Source organism: Microtus oregoni, unplaced genomic scaffold (assembly GCF_018167655.1).
Source record: "Microtus oregoni isolate MIOR12 unplaced genomic scaffold, Mior012 000048F_ref0000485, whole genome shotgun sequence".
Lineage (NCBI taxonomy): Eukaryota > Metazoa > Chordata > Mammalia > Rodentia > Cricetidae > Microtus > Microtus oregoni.
In genome coordinates this window covers 13,628,729-13,648,631 of record NW_024543222.1, presented here as the reverse complement: position 1 = coordinate 13,648,631, position 19,903 = coordinate 13,628,729, and the positions used below count along the sequence as shown (strand labels likewise).

The 19,903-nt window shown below is 38.4% G+C and overlaps 1 protein-coding gene across 2 annotated transcripts in view; it reads left to right on the top strand.

Moving 5' to 3' along the window:
* The window catches only part of Ddx42 (DEAD-box helicase 42), a 40,272-nt gene that overhangs the window by 12,727 nt on the left and 7,642 nt on the right, over positions 1-19,903 (top strand). Inside the window, exons 2-14 of one of the 2 annotated variants that reach the window (XM_041635899.1) lie at positions 336-570; positions 1,003-1,153; positions 5,134-5,195; positions 6,457-6,493; positions 7,235-7,384; positions 9,593-9,697; positions 11,911-12,030; positions 12,987-13,163; positions 14,476-14,604; positions 15,298-15,397; positions 15,920-15,967; positions 16,813-16,910; positions 19,284-19,560. In XM_041635899.1, the coding sequence (XP_041491833.1) occupies positions 350-570; positions 1,003-1,153; positions 5,134-5,195; positions 6,457-6,493; positions 7,235-7,384; positions 9,593-9,697; positions 11,911-12,030; positions 12,987-13,163; positions 14,476-14,604; positions 15,298-15,397; positions 15,920-15,967; positions 16,813-16,910; positions 19,284-19,560 (1,675 nt within the window). In that variant the 5' untranslated portion in view covers positions 336-349. Of the gene's footprint in view, positions 1-335; positions 571-1,002; positions 1,154-5,133; positions 5,196-6,456; positions 6,494-7,234; positions 7,385-9,592; positions 9,698-11,910; positions 12,031-12,986; positions 13,164-14,475; positions 14,605-15,297; positions 15,398-15,919; positions 15,968-16,812; positions 16,911-19,283; positions 19,561-19,903 lie in introns of those variants that run through there. The other variant, XM_041635900.1, reaches the window with a different exon arrangement.

The window sequence follows — 19,903 nt, the reverse complement described above, 5'->3', positions numbered from 1 at the left end:
AGGTCCTAGAGCATTTTTGGCAACCCTTCCAATAAAAAGGTTATTTTAGGCAACTTAATAAACGTATTCCTTTTGTTTTGGATCTCAATAAGATGAATAATAGTTTCTTCAACATTTTAGGGGAAACGTAATTATTTGGTTGAGGCTATCGTATCTGAAGGCCAATGTTACAGTTATGTGGTGCTGGGGCCTTCTACACACATGTGAGGCAAGTACTCTACCACTAACAGTCCCTTCACAAATTTAAATTTGTGGGTAGGCATTGAAAATGGCATGAAGGTCAATGAGGCTGTTTACAAAGTCACATTAATATGTATGCATCTTGTTCCTAACAGCAACCATTGGCATCATGAACTGGAATAAAGGTGGCCCTGGAACTAAGCGGGGATTTGGCTTTGGAGGTTTTGCCATCAGTGCTGGAAAAAAGGAGGAAGCCAAGTTGCCACAGCAGTCCCACAGTGCCTTTGGGGCAGCCAGCTCTTCTTCTGGATTCGGGAAGTCTGCTCCACCTCAGCTTCCTTCTTTCTACAAGATTGGATCTAAACGGGCCAATTTTGATGAAGAAAATGCGTAAGTGATGATCCTTGGTGAATGAACTGATGTGAATTATTCATTTCTTCAGCAGAAATTGAAGCAAAAAAAAATACTGTTTCCCCAGGATTGGTGTTTTTCCCTCCCCAACCCCCTTGCCTGCTGAATTGCTTACTTTAAGTATTTGTATGCCTGCTTATATCATTATTCCATGAATGACGTTTTCTTCCTGGTAGTGTTCTAATCACTAGTTAACACAGTGAACAACACATCATTTTGGTGTTTGAGTCAACTGATGCTTAAAACCTACTAAAGAGTTTTATAAAATTTGTGTGGAGTTTGGTGGTGGACTTGTTTCAACCCAGCTGAGAAGTCTCTTAATAGTATAATACTTCATACTGAAAGTTTGTGTTAGATGAATGTTTCAGTCTCTGTATTAGTCACTTTACTAGTCTTTGTTTTCGTTTTCAGGTATTTTGAGGATGAAGAAGAAGACTCCAGCAATGTAGATTTACCTTACATTCCTGCTGAAAACTCACCTACCCGCCAACAGTTCCATTCAAAACCAGCAGATTCGGACAGTGATGATGATCCCTTGGAGGCATTTATGGCTGAAGTAGAGGCAAGTATCAGCTCTTCTTTTTTTCTTAAAATACTGAGCAAATTGAAATAGTTAACATGTTCATAATTTTTTTAGTCTTTTTGTTTTGGCTTTTGTTTTTTTGTTTTGTTCAGAGGTGATCGGTAAGTGACAAGAATAGCAAATTACAACATTTGAACATAGTTACTCAAATAAATGTTCTGTTATAATAATCTTAGTATATTCTTAAGTGGAATACTGTTTTATGGACTCTCTTGTTTATTAAATTCATACTTCATAAGGAAACTAAACCTAAAGAACTCCATATATAGAATTAGAAATTCTGTATTCTGTAGTTCTTTATCAGCATTCATAACTTCTCTATAGAAACTGAAATCATGACTACCTTCTTATCTGGCTTTTTCATTTTCTTACTTTCTTCCCATATCTAACATTTTACTTTCTAGATACTTAAAGTACGGGAAACTTCAAATATATAAAAGTAGAATAAGGGCATGAGTTCCTGTATTGGTCAGACAGTGCTGTTCTGACCATACCTGAGGAATGCCAGATTAGGGGAGAAAGGCCTGTTTGACTCAGAGTCTCACAGGAGTCAGTTCCTTATCATGGGAAAGGCATTGTGGAGCAGAGCGGTTTACATCTTGATGTCCAGGAAGCAGAGAGGCAGGAAAAGGCCAGAAACAAGACAATCGCAATGGTCCACTACCTAAAGTTCCCAGAGCTTTCTCTGTAGTGCCACCAGCCAGTCACTAAACCCAGCATAGGACCCTTTTTAGGAACATTTCGTATCTAAATCATATCCTCCATGTATCCATTGCCTAATTTTTATCAACCATGGAGCCAAATAAGACTGTTGATACCTGTTCTCCTACAGCACTGTTCACCTAGGTGCTTTTTAGTACCATGGCAGCTTATGTAATAAGACCTGTGCTCAAGGAATGTATATAGTTTTTCTTATCCTGGCTTCATTCATTTATTGCTAGCTTGTCACCTGTTAGGTATTTAGATTTCTCACTTTTAATTTAAAGAAACTTATTTGTCTAAAGAATATAAATGTCTAATAGGTAGCCGAGCCAGAACTCACCTCTACTCCTCATATTCTTTATGTCTCTGAATTCTAGCTTAGAGACTTTTTGTTTGTTTTGAGACAGGTTCTTTTTATGTAGTCCTTGTTATCCTGGAGCTCACTGTGTAGACCATACTGGTTTTAAATTCATGGTGATCCTCCTGCCTCTGCCTCCTGAATCCTGGGATTAAAGCTGTGAACTACATGACTGGCCTTAACTTGTTTTTGCAAACTTAACAAACCATTGAAGACATTTACCAAACTTTTCTCAAATTATTCAAGAAATACATGTGTCTTGCAACATAGTAGGCTTTAAATAAGTATGTTAAGTAATTCATTTTAAAAATGAAAGATATGTAGTGCTTGAAATAGTTTATACAATGCTCTTGAGATAGGGACATTTTCTAGAAAGTGTTATATCTCAGAAAATCTCATTCATTCCTTTTTTTTTTTTTTTTTTTGGTTTTTCGAGACAGAGTTTCTCTGTGGTTTTGGAGCCTGTCCTGGAACTAGCTTTTGTAGACCAGGCTGGTCTCGAACTCACAAAGATCCGCCTGCCTCTGCCTCCCAAGTGCTGGGATTAAAGGCGTGCGCCACCACCGCCCAGCTCATCCTTTTTTAAAAAATATTTTTATCTGTTTATTTTATGTATTTGAATATATGCTTTATCTTTATGTGAAGTAATAAGGGCAGCGGGGCTGCGTCCCCAGCACCCCATCTGCCCACACTGCTAGCTTTTCCCCGAAATAACAACATACAAACTGTATTCATTTAATCACTGCTTGGCCCTTTAGCCCTAGCCCTTACTGGCTAATTCTGTTATCCCGATCAACCCATCTCTAATAATCTGTGAGAACCGGTCTTACCGGGAAGATTCTAGCCTAGTCCATCCTGGGTCGGAGCTTCATGCCGGGAGCGGGGCATGGCGTCTCTCTCAGGCGTCTGCTCCCTAGAGGACAGCTGTCAAGTCTCTGAGCTCACTTCCTCTTCCTCCCAGTATCCTGTTCTGTTTTCTCCTCCCACCTATCTTCTAACCAATAAAATGGGCTAGGGCAGTGCCTTTATTAGCCAATGACCTTCCTCCATCATTTATGTACACCTGCACACCAGAAGAGGGTAAGATTTCCATTATAGATGGTTGTAAACCACCAAGTGGTTGCTGAGAATTGAACTCAGGACCTCTTGAAGAGCAGAGTAGCCAGTGCTCTTAACTACTGAGCTATCTCTCCAGCCCCCTTATTTCTTGATAATCCTAGTGATGAGTTATAAGAAAAATCAGTTCTTGGTTTTGTTGTTGTTTTAGGTTTAAATTTAGATTTAATTTATAGTTTTATAAACTGATATGGCTCTTTTTGAATGAATTAATCTGCAAATAGCCAAATTCTCTTGCTTGACATTTAAATAGTTGAAGTTCTTTGGGGGTTAAATATTTTGAGTACACTAACATGCTCCTGGATATCTTTGGTAAAGTATTAAGAGATTTAGTTAGCCAAGAACAGAGATAGCAGTTGTCAGATTTTGAAGAGTGTCATTGTCTAATATAAATTACTAATGTCAAATGCTGACTTTTCTAGGACTTAAATTTGATGAAGATTTATTTTTAGACAGTGTTCTAAAGAAAGATTTATATAGGCTTAAAGGAATATGTTGGGCTGGAGAGATGGCTCAGTGGGTAAGAGCACATACTAGTCTTCCAGAGGACCTTTGTTAAACTCCTAGCACCCAAGTGGCAGCTCTGAACTGTCTGTAATTCCAGTTTCAGGATCTGATATCCTTTTCCCCCTTCCATGTGTACCAGGCACACATGGCATATACACTTACATACATGTAGGCAAAACATTTACACACATAAAATAACATATAAGTAATAATAATAAATCTAAAAAGTAAAAAAGAATAAGCCAGGAATGGCAGTGCAGGCCTTTAATCCCAGCACTCGGGAGGCAGAGGCAGGTGGATCTCTGAGTTTGAGGCCAGCCTGGTCTACAAGAGTTAGTTCCAGGACAGGCTCCAAAGCTATAGAGAAATCCTGTCTTGAAAAAAGAAAGAGAAAGGAAACAAAGAATGTATTCTGCAAGTGTAGTGATTTGCTTCGTCTGTAATGGCATCGTTGGTGCCATGTTCAACCTCTGCCAGCCTGTATAACTATTCTTACCTGTCCCAGTTGGGAGGCAGGATCACTATAGTCAGGTATAGTATAGCCTATAATTTCAGCACTTGTAGCACTAGATAGACTGAAGGTGGAGGCTAACCTAGGCTACATAGAAAGATCTTGCCTCAGAAAGACCAGGGGAAAAGAAGAGAAGGCGGCCAGGTGGTGGCAGTACACACCTTTAATTCCAACACTTAGGGAGGAGATGCAGGCTGATCATTATGAGTTTGAGGCCAGCCTGGTCTACAGAGCAAATTCCAGGACAGCCAGACAGCCAGAGCTACACAGAGAAACCCTGTGTCACACACACATACACACACACACCCAAAAAAAAGAGAGAGAGAAGAAAGGGGGAAGGGGAAAATCGCTCTTCAGTTCAGAGCCAGTTTTCCAAAATAAGAGCCAGAACTGAATAAATACCTCACCTATTTTTTGTCTGTTTTTTTGTTGTTGTTGTTGTTGTTTTTCGCTTTTGGTTTTGGTGGTGGTGGTTATAGAGAATTTTAGCTATACCTACTTTTCTAAAAAAATTACCAAATATTTATATGTACGTCTATAGTATGTGTTGCAGTAAAAAACTGAAATCCATGTACAGCAAAAAGACATATATTTGTCTTTGAAAAATAGTTGTAGCAGCTTCCCGAAAGGTTGCATGAAAATGCAGCCGACAGCACATAGGACAGGACAGCTGTGAACATGTCTCAGTGTATGAACTGTTCATGATGAAATTTCTCTTTGAATGTTTTAAAGTGTATGATTCCATGTAGCCTTTTGTTCCATTAGGATCAGGCGGCTAGAGACATGAAGAGACTTGAAGAAAAGGACAAGGAAAGAAAAAATGTAAAGTAAGTGGTTTTCTTCACTCGCACAAAGCTTCCATAGAAACTGCTGAAGCATAGAAAAGAGTATTCTAAAGAATTCATAGAGAAAAGAATTTTCAAGTACACAAAGGTCTATGCTTGGGATATCTCTGTATCTTGAGCATTTCTCTAGGTATGAAGATGGCATAGTCTTTGCATTTGTAAAACTAAAAGGCGTTCTGTTTGGTAAAATAGTATTTTGTCCAGGCAACAGGAAATGAATATACGGACGGTAAAGGTAGTATAGTTACTAAAGTTTCGGTTCCTTGTCTTGAATTTCATCTCATAATAATATTAAATAGACTAATGTCTGTCATCAGTTTCTAGAAATTTTGATTATATAATAATGTCATATAAAAATTAGGAATAATGATTTCATCTAAAGAGTGACCTTATTCTTTAGCAATTAAACCCTGAACTTGAATGGTTATTTTCCGGGGGGAAAAATTTCCTTTGTTGAATACACTCCTAAAACCTTTTTCCAAACATGTTTGGACCTGTCCCCCTCTGTCCAGGCCTCTGCCAGGGTTTCTATGACATGGAGTATCAGCCATCTTTTGGTGCTTGCTGTGTGTTGGGTTCTTCTAGCTTCCCTATGCTTGTAGCGTTGTGCAGGTTGCCTTAGGAATAGCAAACGCTCTAAGTTAGGTAGAAAGTTGGATTAGAAAGATACGGCTATGGATAGTAAGCAGTAATACTTTACGCAATAGACTAAGAGATGCAACAAGTGTCAGTGGTTCCATTCCCCATATGAAATACTAGTTTTAGTTCCAAAGTCATGAAAGAATGTAGTTTTCCTTTTCCTCCCCATCTCCAAGGTAACTGATTTTGACTGAAAGCTAGAAGCTGCAGGAAGAATAGTGTATACTAAATTCAGGAGGGCTTTTTTCTTTTTAATATGAATACATTACACAGCTGTGTTATGTTTGTTGTATATATTACAAAGCTTAGCATTCTTTGGTACCTGTCTTCACAAAGAAAGTTTCTTTTGCTTCATACATCAGTTAGTAACTGATGTTTCTAGGGGTACCATCATCTCATTGAAAAAAAAGGAAAGTTTAGGTCAAGGAGTTAAGGCACACATATATTTTGGGTGGATCATTTACAGTATGCTTATTGCTGCTTTGTTCTCGTTAGTGTTGAGAGTTCCTATACTGTTTGGAATTCAACACTAATCTACTGTAAGTATGGAGCTGGGTATGTGGAACATTTGCAGGGAAGTTTGTTTCTCCGTTTGTTTTTCCAGGGGTATTCGAGATGACATTGAAGAAGAAGATGACCAAGTGAGTTCCTATGCAGTATTTCTATCTTTTATTTTTAATTCCACAAAGTCTATACTGGGGACAGACTAGAGCTTGCTTTCACTGAATGACTTCCTCGTTTTTACCTGTGTGACCTGTTAGTAAGATATTCATATAGCTTTCACCCATGTTGAAGGTGGAATTTTTGATCAACTGACATAAAAAAGCAAATATGAACTTTTATTCGGTGTTTTTTTTTTATCCAAATTTTAAGTTAACTGTGATTAAAGCTGTAGTAGTAGTATGGGGTCCATTGCTGTCCTTTGCCTCTTTCCAAGTGTTTGTGATTCTTATATTTTAGATGGAACATCAGTAACTGTCCATTAGTATTTCCTTTTTCCATGTTTAGTTGTGAAATGGTGAAATCCATATACCTGTCCAGGTTTGTGACCTCTCTAATCAATGTCAGCTTCCAGACTTGGATTGGTATAAAGCCAAAGCATGTGTTCTCCCTCTCTGTGCAGGGTAGTGAGATGTCCCTACAAACAGGAAGGTTTCTGTTAAATAAGTCAAATCATTGTGCAGTAGTAATTGTCTTACTCATTGATTCTGAGTACTGCTCTCTTAAAAAAAAAAAAATCACTGCTAGTGAAAGTCTATCCTTATTTGATAGGATTTATTTAGACTATGCAATCTTATGGTACACTTGTGTGCACTGACAACAAAGGTAGAAATGTTTTTATTTGTACTTGGATTTGATTATGCTCTTGTGCTTTCCTGCAGGAAGCTTATTTTCGATACATGGCAGAAAACCCAACTGCTGGGGTGGTTCAGGAGGAGGAGGAAGACAATCTGGAGTATGATAGTGATGGAAATCCAATTGCACCTTCCAAAAAAATTATTGATCCTCTTCCTCCTATTGATCATTCAGAGGTATTAGATTTCTTTCTTTGTTTCAAACTAATAGTTTTGTAGTTCAGGATCTTAATTTCTGCTAAGTGGTTGAATCAGAAATTCTGTGAGGCATTCATAGCCTATAAACTAGCTCACTGTAATCTCAGTACTTAGAAGGTGGAGGCAGGGAGGAGAGTCAAAAGTTTGAGGTCAACCTAGGCTGTATAGTGAGTTGCGGTTTGGCTTTGGTTACTGAATGAGACTCTGTTTCAAAACCAAAAGGTGTTGGGAGGTGGTGGCACATGCCTTTAATCCCAGTACTCAGGTGGCAGGGGCAGACAGATTTGTGAGTTCAAGGCCAGCCTGGTCTACAGAGAGAGATCCAGGACAGCCAAGGCTACACCAAGAAATACTATCATTAAAAACAAACAAGCAAGCAAAAATCCAAAAGGGCTTATTATAAATAGTTTCATATTATAGAAAGAAAATGTGGGGGCTAGAGATTAACTCAGTTGGTAGAGTGCTTGCCTACTATTCACAAAGCCTGCTGTTAAATCCCCAGCATTTCATAAAACCAATTGTGATGCATGCCTCTAGTCCCAGCAGTATGAAGGCCTGCCTTCGCTACATATTAAGACACTCTCAACAATCAAAAGAAATCAAAATATGCTTGGTTACTAATTTTAATAAGTTATGTGAGCAATTTCATGGATTTAAGGATTTTGTTTTGGAACTGGAGAAGTGACTCAGTGGTTAAGAGTGCTTGCTGCTTTCTCAGAGGACAAGAGTATGGTTCATAGCACCCATCCCTGTAATCGGAGGATTCTCTCTTGCCCGCCAGTTCCCAAATAACCACTCAGAGGCTTAATATTACTTGTAAATGTTTGGCTGATGGTTCAGGCTTATTACTAGCTAGCTCTTTCATTTAAAATAACCCATTTCTATCAATCTAGTATTGCCACATGGCTGTGGCATTACCAGTCTGCTGGCATGTTGTTCCTTGGGCAGCTGGATGTTGTCTCCCAGACTCCACCCTTTTATCTCTACTTAGATTTCCTCCCTGGCTTTATTCTGTCTTGCCATAGGCCAAAACAACCTTATTTATCAACTAATGAGAGCAACACATATTCATAGCATACAGAGATATCCCACATCACACACGTACATCAGACACCTCATAAGCATTTATAACTCTAGTTCTAAGGAATCTGATGTCCTCTTCTAGTTTACTCAGCCATCCACACATATGTAACATACATTCTCAAAGACATGTACATATAATAAAAATGAATATTTTGCTGACCAGTAGTGGCACACACCTTTAATCCCAGCACTTGGGAGGCAGAAGCAGGCGAATCTCTGAGTTTGAGGCCAGCCTGATCTGCAAAGTTAGTTCCAGGACAGCTAGGGAAAACAGAAAAACCCTTCCTCAAATGACTAAATAAATAAATATTTTTTGTTGATTTTTTTAATGATGTGTTATGTAATGGGGATGGTATATGCACATGAATGCAGTATCCAAGGAGGGAGGCCAAAAGAGAGGGATATCTGATCTCTTTGAAGCTGGAGTTAAAAGCAGTTAAGAGCTGCCCGAGGTGGATGCTGGAAACTGAACTTGGATCATCTTCAAGAGCACCAAGAGTCATTTCTCCAGCCCTAACTTCGTGCTTTAAAAAAAGGAGAGAGAGAACTCCTTCTGAAGACAACGTTGTCTCTAAAGGAAATACTGGAAATGTTTTTAAATGCTTGAATCTGGATGAACTATTTAATCCTAAGTTATTTGTGGAACAATTGCTTTAAAAACATGTTTTCTCTGCTGGGTGGTGGTGACTCACATCTTTAATCCTAGCACTCGGGAGGCAGAGGTATGTGGATTTCTGAGTTTGAGGCCAGCCTGGTTTACGAGACAAATTCCAGGACATCCAAGAGCTACCCAGAAACCCTGTCGCAAAAAAACTAAAATAAAAAAAAAAGTTTTCTCTGAGACCTTTAGCACAACAGAAATTCTCCTCCATGTTTTTAGTCTGAGTTGTCTTCAGGAAGTAGATCAGTATCTATTTTTAAAGTAGGAATTTGGAAAAATTAAGGTTGTGCTTTTTAGGAGTGTGTGTCAAGAATAAATGAATTCACTTTCTACAAGAATGCCTTTGTTTTTAGAATATTTGTAAAAGATAATTTTATATTAAAATCAAACTTACAAGATTGACTCTTGAATTCTAGACTAACTTTGAATAATTGGACCTGCAGATTGACTATCCACCATTTGAAAAAAATTTTTACAATGAACATGAGGAGATAACCAACCTCACCCCACAGCAGTTAATAGACCTGAGGCATAAACTCAACCTTCGGGTAAGAGTCATTACTTGCTTATGCTGATTTGTGTTTAGAATTACTGTTTATCCAGATAGTAACCCTGGGTTTATTTACTTGTGAGAATAATAATTACAGACCTGAAGGTTTGCGTGTCCTCATTTGATTGTTTATTCCTATAGATGATATATCAGAAAGTTTTGACTTTCCCTTTTTAAAAAACTAAAGTGGTGGTGGTGGTGGTGGGGGTGGTGGGTGTGTGGGTGGGTGCCTTTACATGCTCAGTCTTTTCACCAGCCCTATATTTTGTTTTGCATATTTAATCAACTTTGTACAGTGGTGGGTGGGCTAGCAATGAAAAGTAGAAGGCTCCTCTTCATGTATAAGAGGTAGAATTTATAATGTAAACAATCCATGAAGTGTTAGAAGTTACAATATATTTGCTTCAAGTTATATATAGTGTATTTTTTTAAGATTTATTTGTTTAATATATGAGTGTCCTATCTGCATATACACCTTTATACCAGAAGAGGACACCAGATCCCACTAGATATCGTTGTGTACCATCCTGTGGGTGCTGGAAATTGAACTTGGGACCTCTGGGAGAGCAGCCAGCTCTTGAACGCTGAGCCATCCCTCCTAGTGTGCTCTTTTTAAAATATCAAATAAATGAGGAGGGTTTCTGTCCTGCCCAGTTTTCGAAGCTGGTAAGCCCCAAAGAAAGTCACACAGAGGTCTCCATAAGATTATAAATTGATTGGCCCATTAGCTTGGGCTTTTTATTAGCTCTTGTAGCTTATATTAACCCATTATTTTTATCTATGTTAGCCACATGGCTCAGTACCTTTTTCAGCGGGGCAGGTCACATCTTGCTTTTTAGGTGGTTGAGATAGGACTGTGGAAAGGGAGCGTCCTGCTTTCCAGAATTTTTCTATTCTCATCGCTCCGCTTCTACTTCTTCCTGTCTGGTTGACCCACCTATACTTCCTGCTTGGCCTATCAGCATTTATTGAAAACATGATCGACAGAATACAGACAATTCTCCCACACCAGAGGAGGCCTGGAGAGTTGGCTCTGCTTATTGCATGATCATGATGACTGAAGTTTAGATATTTCCAAATAGGCATTCCACAAACACCTGTTAATCAAACTTGGAGGGATCAGAGCTTCTTCTCTAAATATACACACCCAAATCTTTTTAAGTGATTGTCTTTTAAAAACCTAAAACAATTTTATAATAATACTTTAAACTACCCACCAAAAATTTGATTTGCTCATTTACCATATTGTTTAAAATGTTTTTATATGTTAAAGTCAAATAGAAGGAACATGGGTTGGTTTACTCTAGTGTGAATAACTAAGGTCTGTTTCCATGTTATTAGTTGCTACATGATGTTTGAAAACTCAAAGACTATTGTATGTATGTGTGGGCATGTTTGCCCTCTTGTTTTCCAGGAATTTACTAGCACTTCCCTCTCCCAAAATAAAGATCTTTAGTAATAGCCAGGTGATGGTGGCTCCTTTTCCACATTTGAACCAGCACTCAGGAGGCAGAGGCAGGTGGATCTCTGAGTTCAAGGCCAGCCTGGTCCACAGAGCAAGTTTCAGAGAACAGATTACAGAGAAACCTGTCTTGGGGGTGGGGGGGACGACAAATAAAAAAATCTTTAGTAATAAAAATCCTTGTTGGAAATTCTGAGCATTATCAGAGAAGCAGTGGAAAGTTACTACTACTGTGTAGACAAAATAGGGTCACAATAATCCCCATTCTTTGCCCACTTGGAACAGGGCTTCATAGTGTCTAGACCATCCCTAGGAGAAACATTAACTCAGGAAGTTGCATCTTTCTAACCAATGGCTATAGATTTGGTTTTAATCTTGTAATTAATTGACTTCAAGAGTAAATCTTAATTTTTTTGTTACCTTCTTTAAAGTTTATTCAAAATAGTAAAAATAATGTTAATGACTTTTCTAGTTAAGTTAATTTCTATCAATTATGAGAAAATTAATTTTAAGATAGTGTTTGGTACTTAGTCATTTAAAATCATTTGATTGAATTATGTCAGGAATTCTTGCCTTGATATTTTTTGCCTGAGGACCTGGTCATGTTTGAGGTTTTACCTTTTTGGCGTATGCTTTTACTTACACACTCTATATTCTAGCTAAAGTGCTTGATCTGAGTAGGTACTGTTGAACTTTAAATGCTATTGAAGTGGCAGTACTGGTATACTGGCAATTGTCTTTGTCTCTAGGTCTCTGGGGCTGCACCTCCTAGACCAGGAAGTAGTTTTGCTCATTTTGGGTTTGATGAACAGCTTATGCACCAGATTCGGAAGTCTGAGTACACACAACCAACTCCCATACAATGTCAGGTATGTAAAATATCATGGGAGAAAAATGAAACAGCGATAAGAAATCTATAGTTTTATTTAAAACTCTTTTGTGTGTGTGTGGTTACAGTAGTAGGGATCAAACCCAAGGCTTCATACATACAAAGCAAGTCCTCTTCCCCTAAATTGTATTTAAAGTCCTGAAACTTTTAAATATTGAAGAAAAAATGAGAATTCTTCACTAGTGTGTGAAATTGCTAAGTGACTGGAAAATGTGGTTTTATACCTGCTAAATACTTTGAAAATATGATGTAAGGAAAATGCTTCATTATCTAAACCTTGCCAAAAAGATTTGTGCATGGATATATTTGGTGCTTTTGATGACTAGAATTTTTTTCATTTATTACTGAGACTAATAGCTTCTGTTTCCCATTCAAATGTGGGGTTTATTTATTTATTTAAAAATGAGAAATTTATATAATATGAATGGTTTTTTTCAAGATGAGAACATAAAAAATTATTTTTTTAGCTTTATGCATATGGGTATTTTGCTTGCATATATGTCTCTTTACCTCTTACATACAGTGCATGTAGAAGCCAGTGAACAGAGTTGGATCCCCTGGAAGTGGAGTTACAGTAATGGGCCACCATGTGGTGCTTGGTATTGAACTTGGGCCCTCTGGAAAAGCCACTAGTGATCTTAACTACTGAGCCATCTCTCCAGCTCCTTTAAAAGAAATTTAGTAACTTCTTTTATAAATCATAAGCATTTTTCAATATATTGATATAAATGAGAGTCTTTTTAATAAATGAAGGCTGAATCACATGAAGGTAATAATATTTCCTTTAAATCAAGTTGATGGAAGTGTCAGGATTCAGCTAGTGTGTGTGACCTGGAATATTTTTATTCCATTGGAAATGAATGTCACCTATAGTCATTTTTCCAGGCTTATCTGTGGAATTGAAATTTTAGAGTATATAAACCTTTTCTCCTCTAGGGTGTTCCTGTAGCATTAAGTGGTAGAGACATGATTGGTATTGCTAAAACAGGCAGTGGGAAAACCGCAGCCTTTATTTGGCCCATGTTGATTCATATAATGGATCAGAAGGAATTGGAACCAGGTGATGGACCGATTGCTGTGATTGTGTGCCCCACTAGGGAGCTTTGTCAACAGGTATGTGCTTTTTATAAAAGGCTCCTTTGCACATTTGGACTAGTGAGAGTCAATGAATAGAAAGATTTATGAATTGTAGTTGTTGTTACCTTGAGGTGCATGCATTTGGCACACACGTGGGGCCACTTAAGAGAGACCTGAGGTTGACTTTGGGTGCCTTCCTAGATTCGTCTTCACATTTGTGGGGCTGTTACTGCTAGTGTGGCTATAGCATTCTGTCTCCATCTCCCAGATGCTTCTGGGGTTATTGCCAAGTCACCACGGTCACCCAGCTTTTGTGTGGGTTCTAGAAGTCTAAATGTCAGTCCTCTCACTTGCATTGTAAGTGCTTAACCCACTGACCTGTCTCCCCAACCTCCCCCAACTTCTGTTTTAAATGTGATAAAACTATATACAAAATTGACCATCTTCAACCATTTTAAGTGTGTAGTTCATTGACTACCATTAAGTACATTCACATTATTATGCTCCCAGAAAAGTCTTGATATTAAAAAAAGTGTTAGATATTATCTATAACAGGAATAACATAACAATTGTGTATTGTTGTTTTTTTTTTTTTTACTCTTAAAGTGGTGTGGGTTTTGTGGGAGTTGTTTTTATTATACGCTCACAATGTTTTCTCTATAGTGAATTAATTTTTTTGTTAGAATGATAGGATCAAGAAGAGAATGAATGATTCAGTGAAAGATGGTAGCCTTATTTTTTGATTAAACTGGGTGTGGTGGCTCATGCCTTTAGTCCCAGCAGTCAGGGGACTCAGGCCAGAGGATTGCTGAGTCTGAGTCCAGCCTGGTGTACATAGCAAACTCCAAGACATACAGAACTCATAGGCTGACTCTGCCTCAAAAAACAAAGATGAAACAAACCAAAGAATGGTGATTTGTAAACCATATTCTAGGTTTTGGTATCTCTCTCTCTCATATTTGCTTTTGTGGGTTTTTGGGGCTTTTTTGTTTTGTTTTGTTTTATTTTTAGTTGTTACTGTTGTTTTGGTTGTTGGTGGTGTGGGTGTGTGTTTAATAATAGGAATTAAGCACAGAGCCCTTTAAGAGCTAGGCAAGTGTTGAACTATATACCCAACCTTCTAGTTTTTGTGATTTTGAGTTAGTGTCTCATTAAATTACCCAGTTGGATTTGAACTTGCTATCTTCTTTCTTAACCTCCCAGGTACCTAGAATTCGAAGCCTGTGCCATTAGGCACAGCTATGTTTTGATTTTTGACAAACTATGTTGTTCAAAACTCTCTTTTGAGTAATGCTAAAAGTATTTGTTAAGCTTCTTGTTTGTTAATATTTTATTAATGACTTTTTAGATCCACGCAGAATGTAAGCGGTTTGGGAAAGCTTATAATCTTCGATCAGTGGCAGTATATGGAGGAGGAAGCATGTGGGAGCAGGCCAAGGCCCTTCAGGAAGGAGCAGAGATTGTTGTTTGTACCCCAGTAAGTGTATCTGTGTTTAATGAGTTCTCAGTCCCTCTTGACTTAGAAAACACCATTGCTTTTGAAGAAACTTCCATCTAACATTTTAGTAGAGCTAGGTTGGGAATGCTCCGGGGGAATTGCTGCCTTTCGTTTTGATTTAATTGTGATTAGTTGACTAAACCACAATCTAGTTATAACATGTGTGGCCCATGCATTAACAGCGACAAGTTCCTTCCTATTTCAAAAGATTTTCTTAGGCTCTCCTAAAAGCTGGATCTGTGGTTGCCAAGAACGTGAAGAATCATAAAGATACTTAGGTTTATAGCTGCCCAGAGGATATAGGTTAAACATTAAAACTCATCCATAAGTTTTTAAATCTTTTTAGAATATATTACAAGAATGGTTCTGGCCTAATTGTTCATAGAATTTAAACCATAATTAATGTAAAGGGTGAGCTTGAGTTTTTAGAATTCTATTCTTGCTGAGTATGGTGGCATATGCCTGTAGTCCCAGCACTTAAAAGGCAGAACCAAGCCACCCATGAACACCCTGTCTAAAAAAAGTATTCTTCTGAGTTTGTTGCATGAAGACTCTCAGATCTGTATCTGTTTCTGTCTAAGACCAAAGAATCAATGCTTTTTCCAGGAGGGTAGCTGTAAATGTCTTTGCAAATTTTTAGTTATACTTACTATTCATTTGTGACTCTCACAGGGTCGGCTGATTGATCATGTGAAGAAGAAGGCTACTAATCTTCAAAGAGTCTCTTACCTTGTGTTTGATGAAGCCGACCGGATGTTTGACATGGGATTTGGTATGCCTTTGAGTATCAGTTTCTTGTGTCCCCATCTTCAAGTTAGTTTTTTCTGTGTCTTTCTAGAGTTAACCAGTAGTTTTTATCATGAAAGTTGTTAAAAATACTTCTGGATTTCAAAAGAAGAGATAGACCAAGCCATGAGCCATTTATTTGTAGTTTTCTGAAGGGAAGTGCTAGTCTTGACTGTTGAGAAAATGTGCAAGTGCTTAAAGCAGAGAGACTGTTTGCTGTTCTTCATTTTCACTCACAGCCCTTGAAGGTTAACGTCCAATATTAGGTCATCCGAGGTCCTTTCCTGGACTCTTTGGCTCAACCTGGATATGCAGATTTCTACATAACCACTATCCACCCAGTTCCGCTACTCTGTGAAGTTTTTTTGAAATTTCATTCTGAGTGCTGTCTAGGAGTTTCAGGGCTTTTTTATTCCTTGAAAGTTCTCGTGAGTTTTCCTAAAGTGACTTTCACACCTCTCTTAACTGCATTACAGTATTATTCTGATTACTGTTCTGTTTCTTTCAGAGTACCAGGTTCGTTCCATAGCAAGTCATGTCCGTCCTGACAGACAGAGTATGTATGAAGCAGCTTTGTAATAAAACTATATTTATATTCAAAATGAACACCTATTTTATAAGTACTCACAGTTATGGAAGCGAAAATTTCTGTGTATGTACTGATGCTGACTGTAAAGGGGAGGGTTAATGACCATTTATTTGAGCTAAAAAAAAAAACTTTAGAAATTATTAGATATAACTCCTGTATTTTTTGTTTTGTTTTCCACAGTGCTGAACCTAAGTCTTCTACATGCTAGGCAAGCACTCTGCCTCTCTGTGCTATATATGTATTTCCAGCCCCCAACCCTTTATTTTTTTTCACCTTTTTTGGTTGAGTCTTACTAAGTTGACTAGGCTGTCCTTGAACACTGTAGCCTAGGCAGGCCATGAACATGGCAATACTCCTGCCTCATCCTCCAAATAGCTGGGATTACAGGTCCTTGCCACCAGGTCCAGAAAACTGAAATTCAGTAATTTGCTGCAGCTTAACTGCTGATTTGAAATAAGAACCTTTTTCTGAACCATTACAACAACTCATTTCTTTGTTTGCTTGTTTTTTTTTTGGATTTTCGAGACAGGGTTTCTCCGTAGCTTTTGGTTCCTGTCCCGGAACTAGCTCTTGTAGAGCAGGCTGGCCTCGAACTCACAGAGATCTGCCTGCCTCTGCCTCCCGAGTGCTGGGATTAAAGGCGTGCGCCACCACCGCCCAGCAACAACTCATTTCTTGATTGAAAATGAAAAACAAAAGAAAGAAAACCATTTTTATTTAGTGAACCAGTTACATTTCAGAAGCTTAATCAATGGATTCTGTAAGAAATGCTTTTTTTATTTTGTTTTAACAGTATTTGCTTTATCTTTTAGCTCTCTTATTCAGTGCAACTTTTCGGAAAAAGATTGAAAAATTGGCCAGAGACATCTTGATTGACCCTATTCGAGTAGTGCAGGGAGACATTGGAGAGGTAATCCTATACAAGGCTGGGTGGGTTCTGGGATTTCTCTTAGTTAGGGACATAGAATCTGTAGCCCTGGATGTCCTAGAACTAGCCCTATAGATCAGCACTCTGCCTCCTGAGTGCTGGAATGAAAGGCAGGTGCCACCACACCTGGTCCTACAGTAATGCTTTAGTTAAAATGTTATGTATGGTACAGCATGGTTTAGATTTGCTTTAAGATACACAAGTTGAGGGGAGTGTCATAGTGTCGATATATGGAAGCTGAATGATGGATATATGGGAATTATATTTGTTTCATCTTTTGGTTTTTCAGGAAGTTTTGTAACTTCCCTGGCTGTCCTGGAACTTACTTTGTAGACCAGGCTGTCCTGGAACTCTGAGATCCACCTGCCTCTGCCTTCCAAGTGCTGGTATTAAAAGTGTATACTACCACACATGTCTTTTTTCACAACTTTTTATTTTTTTTTATTTATATATATATATATATATATATATATTTTTTTTTTTTTTTTTTTTTTTTTTTTTTTTGATTTTCAAGACAGGGTTTCTCCGTAGCTTTTGGTTCCTGTCCTGGAACTAGCTCTTGTAGACCAGGCTGGCCTCGAACTCACAGAGATCCGCCTGCCCCTGCCTTCCGAGTGCTGGGATTAAAGGCATGCACCACCACTGCCTGGCAACTTTTTTAAGTTTTAAAAACTCAGTAACAGGGCAGGGCAGGGAATCGGACTGCTCTTCAGACTCGAGAGGCCTTGGAATGGAGGGGGGGGGGGGCGAGAGGAGTGGGAGGAGGGGGAGGGAAATGGGAGGCGGGGAGGAGGCGGAAATTTTTTCAACAACAACAAAAAAACCTCAGTAAGTTATACTGTGGACATTTAAGTGATTGTTAAAGCAATCTGCTTAGGGTGGTCTGAGGTAATTTTGGGGTCTGGTAAGAATAAGTTTGATTTTGTGCTTACCTACACATAATGCTTACCTACAAATTGGAATTTGGAATTCGGTTAAGGTTATTTAGAGAATTTCCTAGGAGCCAGTAGGTGGCTCAGCCAGTACTCTTGTATAACTCTTAAGTCTGAATTCAATCCCCAGGACCCACCTCATCAAAGGTGAGAACTTATTCCTCTAAATTGTTCTCTGTGCCATAACACAGGGAGGAAAGATGCACATAATTATAAATATTTATGGGATGTAGTGACATTTCAACACATGTATATAAGGTATAATTAGCATAACCTACACCCCAAAAGTTTATTTCTTTGTGTTGGAAACAGATCTTCTCTACTGAAATAATGTACTTATTAGTTAACCATGTTGATTCTTTCTCCTAATTATGTTAAAAAAATTATAATTAAAAATGTTTTTTAATTCTGAGCATCTTAATTTGTCAAGTTCTTATTTCTTAATATGCTTATGTAAATTATACTTATGACAGTGAGTGGGCAGGGCCTTGAAAAGTTTACTACCCTGGGAATAATAAGGATAAGCATATAAAAATCATTACAGATTATTGGGGCATACAAATTAGATGTGAACATATGGGGGCAGGGGAGTTGGTGAGCAAGTTGTTTTGAGAAAAGTCTAAGCTGTGTTTGAAATACTAAAAGAGGACCCAAAGGTATCAGGTTTTGTCAGGACTCTGATGTGGGTTGTCGTTCTGTATATGTGTTGCTTTTATTGGTTGATGAATAAAGTTGTTTTGGCCAGTGGTGCAGCAGGCGTGAAATCCAAACAGAGATAATAGAGAGAGAGTAGGTGTGGTCAGGCAGCTGCCAGCCAGCCAGCAGCCAGGGAAACAAGACGTGTAGAAATCAGGGCAATGCCACGGCCATGCGGCAATATGCAGACTAATAGAAATGGGTTAATTTAAGATGTAAGAGCTAGCTAGAGATACACCTGAGTCGTTAATAGAAATGGGTTAATTTAAAATGTAAGAGCTGGCTAGAGATACACCTGAGTCGTTAATAGAAATGGGTTAATTTAAAATGTAAGTGCTAGCTAGAGATACACCTGAGTCGTTGACCAGACTGTTGTAATTAATATAGTTTTTGTGAGATTAGTTGGGTGACCAGGAAACAAAAGTGCAATCTCTGTTTATATAATGGCACCCAACGTGGGGTATCAAATAATCTCCATCCCACTGGTGTCCCCCGCCTTCCCCCCCCATCAGGGTTTTCTCCACCTGCCTGTTCCCAAAGTCACTTATGAAATAACTGCTCTGAGGCTTAATATATATTGCATACTCTGGCCATTTAGCTCAGGCTTTTTATTAACTAACTCTTACATCTTAAATTAACCCATTTCTATTATTTTATATTTTACCATGAGGCTCGTGGAAGTCCCCTGTGGTATCAGTGTCACAGTTCGTATTTTATCTCCTCTCAGGCAAACGAAGATGTGACACAGATTGTGGAGATACTCCATTCTGGGCCCAGTAAATGGAACTGGCTTACTCGGCGTCTGGTGGAGTTTACTTCTTCAGGGAGTGTTCTTCTATTTGTTACTAAAAAAGCCAATGCTGAAGAACTAGCCAATAACCTTAAGCAGGAAGGTCATAATCTTGGTCTGCTCCATGGGGATATGGATCAAAGTGAAAGAAACAAGGTCATTTCAGATTTTAAGAAAAAGGACATCCCCGTCCTGGTGGCCACTGATGTTGCAGGTAAGAAACAGGATGAATTTCACCATAACCTTAGACTTTATTATATGGGTGTTACCCTACCCTGATAAAGACCGATGGCATCTGGTCAGGCTGATGGAACACTCCCACTGTATCCTATATAGAACAACAGCTCTGTGATTACTTTCATTTAGTGTTCTTTTTCATCAAAGTTCCCTTGCAGCTGGCAAGTGCCTGGGGGAGAACATTTATGTCCTTTTGTTTGCTTCACTGCATATCTTACATTAGTTAATCTTAATTTTTGGCTTTACTCTGCTACCCTTAAAAACAAGTATTTACTTTTGCAGCTACCCTTGAAAACAAGTATTTTAGCTGGGCGGCAGTA